The 11904-nt window shown below is 45.5% G+C and overlaps 2 protein-coding genes across 2 annotated transcripts; one reads left to right on the top strand and one right to left on the bottom strand.

Moving 5' to 3' along the window:
• The first annotated feature begins 887 nt into the window (after positions 1 to 887).
• LOC118504890 (kinesin-like protein Klp68D) lies at positions 888 to 7510 on the top strand. Its single transcript, XM_036039948.1, has 4 exons — positions 888 to 1098; positions 1794 to 1981; positions 2058 to 3762; positions 5129 to 7510. Exons 1-4 carry the CDS (start codon positions 1063 to 1065, stop codon positions 5657 to 5659), a joined length of 2460 nt encoding a protein of 819 aa, XP_035895841.1. The 5' UTR covers positions 888 to 1062; the 3' UTR covers positions 5660 to 7510.
• Positions 6515 to 8569, bottom strand: LOC118504891 (N-terminal Xaa-Pro-Lys N-methyltransferase 1). The gene has a single exon (XM_036039949.1). The coding sequence runs from the start codon at positions 8370 to 8372 to the stop codon at positions 7560 to 7562; it is 813 nt and encodes a 270-aa protein (XP_035895842.1). The 5' UTR covers positions 8373 to 8569; the 3' UTR covers positions 6515 to 7559.
• Positions 8570 to 11904: the final 3335 nt, after the last annotated feature.

The following is an 11904-nucleotide window of genomic DNA, read 5'->3' on the forward strand; positions in this document are numbered from 1 at the left end:
CCGGATATCGAATCCCGTCTGAACCTCCGAACGCAGGACTAGCAATCGAGAAATTGATTTAAGTAATCACAAAAGCGACCGTTTATCATATTTGTTTTGCATAAATGCTTACAAGTTTTATTATTACTTTTGGTGTCCTCTCTTTACTCTCTTCACTCAACTTTAGAATGAGTCACCTGTTATACTTTTATTTACGTAATATACTCTGTTTAAAAGTTATAACTCACACGCATAACATTGACAAAAGTGCTATATCGAGTAAAGATGTTAATGATGTGTTCGCCTGTTTTAAGAACGGTGGAAGTATTGGCAAAAGTAGTTAGAATACCGGATATAAAAGGTGTCTTATTTGATTGTCTGTTACTGTATCTCTGTATTTTAAAAGCCTGCATCTTTAGAAAAAAAGCCTTTGTTTTAGGTAAAAATATCAAATTTTAAGTGAAGTTTTCATGAAGGCAGTCATTTTGCAACGCGGTACTCAAACTCAATTTTTTGTTACCAAACTGTAAGGTGGTTTGTTGGTTTTCAACGAAAATAAGATACACAAGTATAAACTTTTAGTGTTGATTTTAAAAATAAACTTTACATACTTCGCCGAAAACTTAAAAATTCTTAATGAAAAATTCAAAGAGCTTTTCAAATGTGTAAAGTGTGCCACTGCACACAGTGTGAGCTGTACAACTTTATATTCGCAGAAAAGTAATGATACGCGAATATAAATACACCACCTTAACGACCTTTATTGCAGTTTTGAATTGGTATAGCGAAATTAGATTTTATACCAATTGCCATAATCCGAACTGCTATAAAACTTCCGACAGTGGCTGTACATACAGTTTGACAGCTGCTGCGCCTGTGTGCGTGCAATCGTACTGGCGCGAGTGTGTGGGTACGTAAGGTGGGCAGAGGCAGACAAATAACTTTTCGTTGCTAATCGATAACGCAAACAAATCTGTTCCATCCAGCCCAGGATGGCCCGTTCGATGTGAAAAATCAGTGTTTTGCTGGGAAAATCGTGGTGCTTCGGTTGAAATTTGAGCGTCGAGCGAAAGAAGCGCAGCCATGGATCGGAGTATCAAAACGAAAAGCAATTTATCGGTACGTTTGGGCTCGCTCCAGCCTCTTTCAGCTCAGCGTTTGTGAAAGCAGACGTTTTTCCTTGAACCTTCCGCGTTTCCTTGAAAGGGGTACTGGTATGGCATCATCGTTTACATTTGGACATACTGCTACGCCTTGTTGGATTTGTACTTCCCGTTGCGTGACTCGCAAAATCGTTCTGATCGCGGTAGGCCGAGGCTAACATTTTTAGGATTCGTTTCATTCTCGGCCATGAACATTTCCACGGCCCAACAGACGTACAAAAAGATGTGGAAAATGAAACAGTTATTGCACAATGGCAATCTGTTTATTGAACCGTCTGCCGTACACAGATGGGCCAGCGTAATAATGCACGCCTCCTTCCCGCGGAGAGGGTGTGTGTTTCGCATCAGCCAGTCTGCACCACACTTTGTTGGCCAGATCGTGTCGGACGGCACTCCCGCAAGAGTGCGCTCCTCCTCGTGGTGAAGCCAACTGTGACTAAAAGCTATTAAAATCGAAAGTGTCGAAATGCTGATGCGAAACGCACTGGCCACCACCTCTCGATTGTAAAGCCTGCCCCTGTTCGTCGCGTTGCTGTGTAACGTAACCGATGATGCCATTTCACTCGATGCACTGCTGCATTCATGCTGCGCGTGCCGTGGAAAACAAATCGTTAACCGCGTGATGATGTGCCCCGTTTTTTGTTTTCACAGAACACGAAAAATGAATGTGTTCAGGTGGTGGTGCGCTGCCGGCCGCTCAACAATAAGGAGCAGACCGGGAACTTCCAGAAGGTGGTCGATGTTTATCCCAGCCGGGGCGTGATCGAGATCCTGAATTGCAATGAAGCGTCGAGGGAGAACAAAAAGATGTTTACGTACGACGCCGTGTACGATTGTCTGTAAGTATGACCCGCCTCGCGCTTTTACCGTCGATAGGCGCGTTATGATCAATGTTCAATGACTTCCCCGTTTTAGCTCCACACAACAAACGATCTACGATGAGGTTGTACGCCCGCTGGTTTCGTCCGTCATGGAAGGGTTCAATGGGTGTGTCTTTGCGTACGGTCAAACGGGCACGGGTAAAACGCACACGATGGAAGGCATCAAGAACGATCCGGAGCAGAAGGGCATCATCCCGCGGGCGTTCGAGCAGATCTGGGGCCACATCAACAGGGCGCAAAACATGAACTTCCTGGTGGCGGTTTCGTATTTGGAAATTTACATGGAGGAATTGCGCGATCTACTGAAACCGAACGCGACCTGTTCGCTGGAACTGCGCGAACGGGACGGTGGTATCGTGGTACCGAACCTGCACTCCGTACTGTGCAAAAGCGTCGACGACATGCTGAACGTGATGCATCAGGGCAACAAGAACCGGACGGTCGGGTTCACCAACATGAACGAGCACAGTTCCCGTTCGCATGCGATATTTCTGATTAAGATTGAAATGTGTGAAGCCGGTTCGACGCTAGTCAAGGTCGGGAAGCTGAATCTGATCGATCTGGCCGGTAGCGAGCGACAGTCGAAAACGGGTGCAACGGCCGAACGACTGAAGGAGGCCAGCAAGATCAACCGTGCCCTCTCGTCGCTGGGTAACGTCATCTCGGCGCTGGCCGAAAAATCGCCCCACGTTCCTTACCGCGATTCGAAGCTGACCCGCTTGCTGCAGGATTCGCTGGGCGGAAATTCAAAAACCATCATGATCGCAAACATTGGTCCCTCCGAGTTCAATTACAATGAAACGCTTACCACGCTCCGGTACGCCCATCGGGCCAAGACGATCGAAAACAAACCGGTGAAGAACGAGGATCCGCAGGATACGAAGCTGCGCGAGTATCAGAACGAGATAGCGGAACTGCGCAAGCTGATCAGCGAGCGGCAGAAGCGCGAACGGACGGTGCATCGGGAGAAGAAGGCGAAAAAGAAAGCGACGCGCGTGAAGCGCGAACCGAGCCTAACACAGTCGGACGAAAAATCCGATTCCGAGGTGGAAGAGGAGGAAGACTGCGAGAAGGAAAACGAGCAGGACTTTAACGAGCTGGACACGAAAGCCAAAGAGGAGTTGATGAAGGAGCGCGAAGCAACGGCTACGTTGGCCGCCAAGCTGCTCGAGCTGGAGGGACAGCTGGTCAAGGGTGGCAAAAACATTCTCGACACGTACACCGAGCGGCAGTTCGAGCTGGAGAAGAAGCTGTCCGAGATTGCCGAGCGCAAGAAGCGTGAAATCGAGATGCAGCAGCAGCTGGAACTGCAGGAAGAGTCGACGATGGAGATTCGCGAAACGTTCACCTCGCTGCAGCAGGAGGTGGAGCTGAAGACGCGCAAGCTGAAGAAATGTTACGCCAAGTGTATGGCGCTGAAACAGGAGCTGCAGGACACGCGCGACGAGCATAACCGGGATAGGCGCGAGCTGGAAATGACGCAGAACGAACTAATCAAGGAGCTGAAGCGATTGCTGCTCATCATTGACAACTTTGTGCCGGCGGAAGTCAAATCGCGGCTGTACACCCAGGCCAAGTACGACGACGAAGCGGAGGAATGGTTCCTGAACGGCAGCATGATGCTGAACAACCACCAAATGTTGACGCGGCCCGTCGCCGACCCGAGCCGTAGGCGGCCGATGAGCGAGTACGCACTGCAAATGATCAAAACCAAGTCCAGCGATGCCGTCCGCTACAAGGTACGTTTTGGGTGAGGGGCCTTTGCGTTTTAGCGGGTGATCTCAGGCTTTGACATCGATCTAGCTTTTGGTCTAGTTCCGATCTAATCGTATGTTCCGCATGTTTATTTCATTGTGTACGTAAACGTGTTCATCATCATGCTTCGAGATAATCGCAGCTGTGAAACAGAATGTCCAGTGAGCTTCGGGTGAAGTTTAAGCTATCGTTGAATGTATAGGAAAAAGTAGACTAATTTCGGATTGCATTGCACGGGTTCAATTTTATTCGAGTCCTACATTCAAATAGCGCACCCTTTCGCTGGTTAGTTTTCGGCAGTTAGTTGGTAGGCCTTATCATTCAAGGAAAGTATGCGGGATATATTTATTGATCACTATCGACATTAGTTGTAATTTTCGTCGATTGAAGTTGAGGTAACCATCAAAAAGGATTTTTCATAAGTGCTGCTCTTTTTCTCTGAGTGATGGACCAGAGTGATACAAGCATCTGTTACAAAGGGAAAGATTTGTATGAGAATGGCTATGTTTTCCAGGTTATTCTCTAAAGTTTAGAGAGATAGGCTGACCTTTAGTTGAAAAGTTAACAATGATAAATCCTCTAAGCTATTAAAAATTTTATTGCCTCTTAAATTTTGCATTTGACAGTCACACCACACATAATAGTGACCAGAGTCTATCTCTTATTAGATAAAATAGTATCGGCATCAACGCCATCACTACACTTCAACTTTGGCCTACCACGCCTCCTCTGTCTGTGTAGACGGCCTAACACCCCTAACGGCCTGGGTCGACCGATGTCATTCTTATGACAAGACCACCCCTCGAAGCCTGGCGAGTCTAATTCGCTGCACGATAGTAAGATCATCGTACAGCTCGTAGAGCTCGTCATTGTAGCGGCTCCTCCATTGTCCTTCCACACATACAGGGCCAAAAATCCTTCTGAGCATCTTCCTCTCGAACGCAGCAAAGAGGGTTTCGTCTGTTTTGGGCATAGCCCATCTTTCAAAGGCTTATGCGAGTACTGGGACTATAAATGTTCTCTACAGTAGGTCAGCGACAGGTTTCCTCATACAGGTTCCTCAGGCTATTATGTGACTGGTTGCCTGCTGGCATGTATCTTAGCACCTATGTTGTTGTCGGTGTTGATTTTTGACCCCAGATAGGTGAAGTTTTCCAACGTAATTGATACTGCTATATTTTTTTCTTTACGTAAATTATATAATGTGGAAGAGGAGGATGAAGAGTTGAGTTGCATGAATCGTAAGGACAAAGGGTCATCGTTTTAAAAATCATGAAAATGTGTTAACTTTTTCACGTCATTTTTCCTTTTAGAAGAAACCATTACCCATGTTTTTCTTTCTCTTTGTAGGGCGAAAACATACTTGACTATGAGCTGGACATGCCACTCCGAACGACGTACGAGTACTCCAATCCGAAAGTGTCGGCCTCGTTACAGGCAGTCCTGGCCGAAGCGATGCAAACCGAGGACGACATCGACATTACCGATCAGTCCAACTATGCTAGCATGATGAAGATGCGCCTCGATCAAATTACCAAGCGTAACGTTCAGGAACACGCGGCAAGCGCCTCTACCAGCAGTGCCATGAACAGCGGTACTACAAACGGAAGCACTGGTAGCGGCCCAGCAGGTGTTCCTGTGCCGAGTAGTAGCGGTGTCACTGGTATTGGCATGGTTGGTGCTAGTAGTGGCGCCAGCCGTGCCAGATCCTCGGTGTACAGTCGGGGAAAATCGGCGGCGCCTGCTTTTGGAGCACACTCGGCCGCACCGGTAAAGAAGGTGTCCTCGTCGGCACTTATGTCTAGCAGCCACGGAGGCACCGGAGGGGGTGCGGGTGCGGGCAACATGTTCCCGAAAGCGCGCGGACTCATACCCAAGTAGAGCCTGCGCCCCGGTGAAACTGAAGTACTCATCTAGATGTCATCATCGTTATCGTATCATCATCATCACGCAACAGTACGGCATCATCGTTGTTTAATCGCATCCACCTAAGCATATGATTGATGATCTCGCTTCGCTGTGCTTAGTGCTTAAAGCCGGTGGCATTGGTGTGTTTGCATTTACTCCCAGCTCCCCGCCCATTGGAGTATTGGCACACATTCTCCCACCTTTACATTGTTTTGGGTTTTTGTTTTGCACGAATCGATGAATGAGAGACGGTTGCAGGAAAAGTTTCACTCACGCGCGCGCTTTTATCATAACACGCAATTGGCAGTTGGAAAGGGAAAGGAAGGTTTTTTCTTTTTAGTTGGATAAAATACTCGAGAGACGAATGGAATGAATTCTGAAAGAGAAAGGAAGTAGAAGTAGGACGAGACGAGACAAAAGGGGGTTTTGTGTGCGAGAGAGCCTTTATGTGACACTTAAATTAATCAAAATGAAACTAAGTCGTAAGCGTTGAAAAGATAACCACAGTAAGATTACCACAAACACACACACACACACACAATTGAAACAGAAACGGAAGAAAACAAGCAAATCCGTGAATTTGGGACGCTCGGACGAAGGTATTAACAAAAGCTGTGCCTAGGAATACTATTATTTTACGTTCCTTTCGTAACACATTAACCGTTGCTTATATTTCGTTAAGAACGTTGAGGCATATTTATGTTCGTTACTTATATACTTTTGTTATAGTTTCGCGATCCAACCGTTGCAGTTAGATGGAGCAGTTTTGTGAGAATCTTTGTCGCACCTAGCTGTGTCTGTTCGCCACAATTCACTTGAAACACCATCACTTCCTGCGCTTTTATTACGTTATTATTATTATGTTACGTTATGTTTAGTTTTGCTTTGGTGTGCTATATTGAGTTTAACCATGTTATTGCATTTTGCTACGAGGCTGACTGTTTTCCCTTTTTCTCCATTGTAAATAATTTCGAAAATTATGTTAACACGCGCGGCGAAGAGTTTTTGTTTATTCATCCCATACCCGAATGGTTCTGCGACTGACTGTTGATAGGTTTTCTTGAGTTTCGATATTATGTCTATATTACGTTTGTAAGCATTATATTCCGGCATAATAGGGGTTAGACCTTTGTATTTGATCGCGAGTGGTGGAGCGTCGTTTGTGGCGGAAGCATCAGTTTTAAGAAGACGGTTCATGTAGTGCTTAAAATACCCGATCGATACGTATATATGATTTTCGAATAATTTCAATCAATTACAATCACAACGTCTGATAGATGATAGATGCAAAAGATCCGTAGATGCTTTGGCTGCAGAAAAGACCAGGGAGCAGTGTATAAGTCTTTAGATTCCAAAATCGAAATTTGATCCCCTTCGACTTGTAATTACACGTAACACCGAACAAAACTGAACTGATGCTTTGTTCACTAAGAATGTGAATCATAAATTCCCCCAACTACGTTCATTTGATGGCTGAGTACACACATGCTTTCGGAACATCATCATGCATGCTGCACATTGGTCCGCTTTTGGCAAGCGGAATATTAAATCTATCGTACAAAAGATACTCTCTTTGCTTATGCAACACATTTGAAATGGAAAGGCCGAAGGTTTTGATCATCCGTGTGGGGACAAACTTTAAGCAGATGGAATGTGTGCCGCTCACTGTAGTGCTGGCGCTCCGGACTTGTGCCCGGTTGAGTGTTTAGTGTGTATGCATTTTGGTGTACGGCACCCACAGATCGGTTAGGGTTGTGTAGAACAAACGATGGACGTATTATTCAAAATAAAAAGAAAGGAAAACTCGTACAAAATCACACGCAACGCGCTTGTAAAGGTAGCAGCTTGCCATGCCCGGGGTTTTACCGTAATTTTATTTCTTTACCGTAGGTCGGAGCGCCAACATGTACACGGGATAGAGTTCTTTGGGGAAGCTTGTTTGCCGTTGCTCCTTGACGACGCGCATGTTCGCCTGCTTTAGCAACTGCTTCATCTGCACTAACGGTCGCGTTACCGATGAGTCCGTCCGATCGACGTCCACCACGTCGCCGGTGGTAAAGTTTTCCTTCATCACTATCATGCCGCCCCGGGTGAGTGCGTTCGTGCAGCGTTCCAAAAACCGTACCGTGTCTTCGTCCGTTAGATGGCCCAGCACCCACTGCGCCCAAATAATATCGTACCGCCCGGGCTCGGGCACAAAGTCCTGCAATCCGGCGTTAAATACTGTTCCTAGCTTCGAACCAAAGTCCGCCAGTTCGGTGCGTGCCGTCTGGCAGAAGTGTTCGTCCTGCTCGACCAGATCCACCTGCTCGAACAGTGGCAGTAGCAGATTCTTGCTGATTCTCCCGATGCCCGCACCGCAATCCAGTGCCCGCTTGCGACCCGGCGCCGGCTTTTGCTTGTACAGGAACTTCAGGAACTGCTCGGACCCGCGGATATCGATGAACGATATGCTACCAAACCCACCCAGCATTCCGTCAACCGTGGGCGACACGTTTGACCAATATTTTTTGGCATTATTGTAATAGCTCTCACTGTCCGCCAGCACATCCTCTGCCGCCGTGGAGCATTCGGTACCATTTTCGCACCGTGCGTTGTTGTTGTCGGCTTCGATCGGTGAGTTTGTTACGTCGGTGGGAGTATTTGTGGAGTTACTACCTTCATGGTTCGCTGTATGTGATGCCATTTAGATGTAAGGAACACTTGTTGAATTTCGAGTGCACTTTGCTTGCTTTGCACGATCGGTGGGCTACTTTTGCTTTACTAAATCCTACAAGCACGAGGTAGATGGCGGGTTGGTTTGTTGTGGATTCGCGAAAAATACGGTTTGTTTGTTTGGTAGTCCGCCAAGTTGAAACTCAACCCAGCTGTGTAAAGTATAAACCTGTTCTGGGAGTGACAGGTGGTTTGACGTTAGCTTGAAATATTTCAAACCCAATTCAAATAAATCACCACATGGTGCGGTTTCGTGGTGAAAATTTTACTCACGTTCCGTTTCACTGGTTGGAAGGGTGTTTGAATCAGCGTTCGGTTAATTTGTGGAGGTACGTGTTAATATTAACTTATTTATCGGTGCTGTAACTGCATCGCGTTCTTGGACTTGTCGAAGCATTCTTCGATCCTGCTCACAGTCTAGCGTCGTCGTTTGTCAATCCAATATCCTAGGCTTTATGATGCACCCATCAAGACCGTCACCCCTTTTAACTAGAGCCTATCATGCCTTCTCTGTCCACGTGGATGGCTTAAACGGACTTTACTGGCTGGGTGGCTCGGTGTCCTTCTCGATTCATGGTCAGCCCAATGGATCCACACATATGGGGCCCTACGTACGGGGAGGCGGTCCGGATTTGAACCTCGGTCTTGGCGTGTGAAGATCGGTGTCGCTATCGCCACCGGACAGCCCATATATGATTGCTTGTTCCAAAAAATCTTATTATGTCCAGTGTTGTGAATACATTCATTCCACATGCCAGCGTCACGATATCCTTGATTAGCGATGATATTTAGGATGAGCTACGTAACCCTTCGCTATTTTATGCTTTTATGTGTTTTTGGCACACCTTTAGCTATCTAATAATTCGTATCCTAGTGTGGTGACCAGTTAAGATAAAAACTCAACTGAAATTCTAAAATTGTTAATACGACGATTGATTTAGTGATCCATTTGCACTTTGTGTAATTTTACCTACCCGGAAACATGATTTATCTTCCTCTATACATCATGCCATGGTACCATACATTTACCAGAAAAGCTTTTGAAAGATTTTTAGAAAGTTTCGGGCAATATTTAAATGTGTGAAAGAGGAACTTTCATTTTCGACATTCCTGACAACCACCCTCCAATAAAACAGGATTTAACAATCACTACGATACGCTTCCCTTTCGACGCGACACCTCGAATCAATCACATGCCTACTACTACAAATCGACCACCATTGTTATCCCTCCATGGGTACCACCTGTCGGTGAGACGCTTCCCGCCAGCTCCATCGATCTTCTTCCATAAATGGGTACGCATTTCTTATTTCGGCTGAAGTGCCCGGGCCGGCACACCACAATCGGTGACTAACTTTATATTCACGTTCACGTGCAATGATGAGTTGAGATATGCATGCAGGGTTTCGGGTACCGGTTCTGTTGGTTTCAATCAAAACGAGCGCAGTGGAAAATAAGGGAGTGACACGATTTTCCAATTTACCATTCGCCTTGTTAGGATTGCACTAGAAACGTGGCCACGCCACGCCCGAAAGCAGACAGGAATCGGTGACAAGTTTTTTTTTGTGAGTGAGTGCTTAAAGCAATTCTGAATTGCAACGAAATTGAACCATCAGTCTTATGACTTCATTTGTAACGATCACTTACGATCAAGAACGGTTTACTTGGTGTGATCGTGTGTTCTAGCTATAATAGTTGTACTGTTGTAACTGTCAACTGTCCTGAGTTCCTACACGGGAGGAACGAGTTCAAATCTGATTCCAACGACTGATAACTACCGAAATCCCACGTCGGAGTGAAAGAAGTCGTCAGTCAGACTGTCTAGGTAATGGGTCAAGAGAAGGGTTGATGTTCACGCATGTGCGTCAATAGTGAGTAGTATGACCCATATCATATTATTTTTCTCCGATCGTGAGACAAGTTCGGAAACCATTTTTGCGTTCTACACCGAACTGACTGATAGGATTGTTTATATGCTATGTATATGCTAGCTACTGGAACTGGATGCCGCACTTTTTTTAATTAGTATTTTTATGGACTTACACGCCAAAAGACAAAGATAAGATTGTCAATAAACATTAATATAACCAATAAAATATAATAATTTCCATGATTTTACCATCTCCAGTCAACGATCCGAGTCAACTTTAACATTGGCCTTGATACGCCAAGCTGATGCAAAAACGATGTACAGTACGATGGAACTGGGACGACGATAATAACCGGCACGATATTGATGGCACTACTGTCACAGACACGGCTTTCTCGTGTGTGGAGTTGTTGGTGTTTTTCTATTTTTTTGCTTTGCCGTATCACATTTTGCTGCCCCCTTCCCCGCCATACCGGTATTACTGCTTTCAAGGAGGAAGTGGCTAGAAAATATTGGCCACTGAAGATACCGGCTCCGGGCAGGTGTTGAAGATGCTTTAAAAGAATGTGTACAAGACGGGTCAGATTCGAAAAATTAGTGACAAAAAGAAGGAAAAAACACTCAAGCTGAGAGAGCTTCCACTCTCTTCAGCATGGTACGTCATGGAGCATGGAGTGTGTCCAAACCTGGCCCGAAGCTGGCGGTGGTGGCGCAAATAAACATCAAGAAACAGACAAAAATTCCGCTATAAATCCACGCACGCACACAGACATTCGCGCACACAGCATGGACGCACACACGAAACACGCATCCCCACGCAGAGAGTACTTTATTGCGCTCCCCAACATGATATGAAAGTAGCCTAAGGCCATTGAGCTGTATGCTATGCTCGGGAGTGTAAATATGAAATCCCAAAACTTTATTAACATTAAAAACATACATTTTCTATTATTCTAGTAGCAATATGAAGTGTAATACAAATAGTGTAAAGCACGTGTTTTAGGTTTTAATACTACACTTGCTCGAACCACGCACTACGTTTACGTGCGATTTGGCTAAAGCTGTTACTTTTTCATTATTACACACCTTCACGAGCAGGAGAGCAGCAGAAAAGCAGATCAGGTTTAGTAGAAATTCGAAGGCTCCATAACATAGCTGAGAGGCATTGGTACACGATCATAAGAAAGCACATACTTCGGTGAGAGAAAATGAGAGAGAGCTATTATACGGTTGGAGCACAGCATAAAATTCGCTTGATCAATGCAGAGAGCAAAAGAGAGTATAAGCTCAATGAGCGCGTATCCCCCTAATGCTTTCGAACTGACACCATCTATACGTCCATATCAACGGTTGGAAAGTTCAGAATATTAGTATAGAATAAATGAAAAAGGTCGGTCTGAACAATATCACGGGTCCCGAAATTTGTCCAGTGTTAAGCATTATAATTTTAAACCTCAATTATTTCATATAAAGATAATTATATTTATATTATTGCTGTAATGCAGCAGTAAGACTGGGGCTCTAGTCCCATTCGGACTATTTCCCCGTAGTGAGGGCTATGCTTTCGGCCATGATCATCACAGGTCGTTTAACCAAGGAAAAGAAGAACGGGATTATTGTATTAAAAGATGCA

Source organism: Anopheles stephensi, chromosome 2 (genome assembly GCF_013141755.1).
Source record: "Anopheles stephensi strain Indian chromosome 2, UCI_ANSTEP_V1.0, whole genome shotgun sequence".
In the NCBI taxonomy this organism is placed as follows: domain Eukaryota; kingdom Metazoa; phylum Arthropoda; class Insecta; order Diptera; family Culicidae; genus Anopheles; species Anopheles stephensi.

Coding starts and splice junctions, on each gene's coding strand:
- LOC118504890 (XM_036039948.1), top strand. CDS start 1,063: ATGGATCGGAGTATCAAAACGAAAAGCAATTTATCG. Junction 1,982..2,057: donor GACGCCGTGTACGATTGTCT/GTAAGTATGACC, acceptor TCCCCGTTTTAG/CTCCACACAACAAACGATCT. Junction 3,763..5,128: donor GCGATGCCGTCCGCTACAAG/GTACGTTTTGGG, acceptor TTCTCTTTGTAG/GGCGAAAACATACTTGACTA.
- LOC118504891 (XM_036039949.1), bottom strand. CDS start 8,372: ATGGCATCACATACAGCGAACCATGAAGGTAGTAACTCCACAAATACT.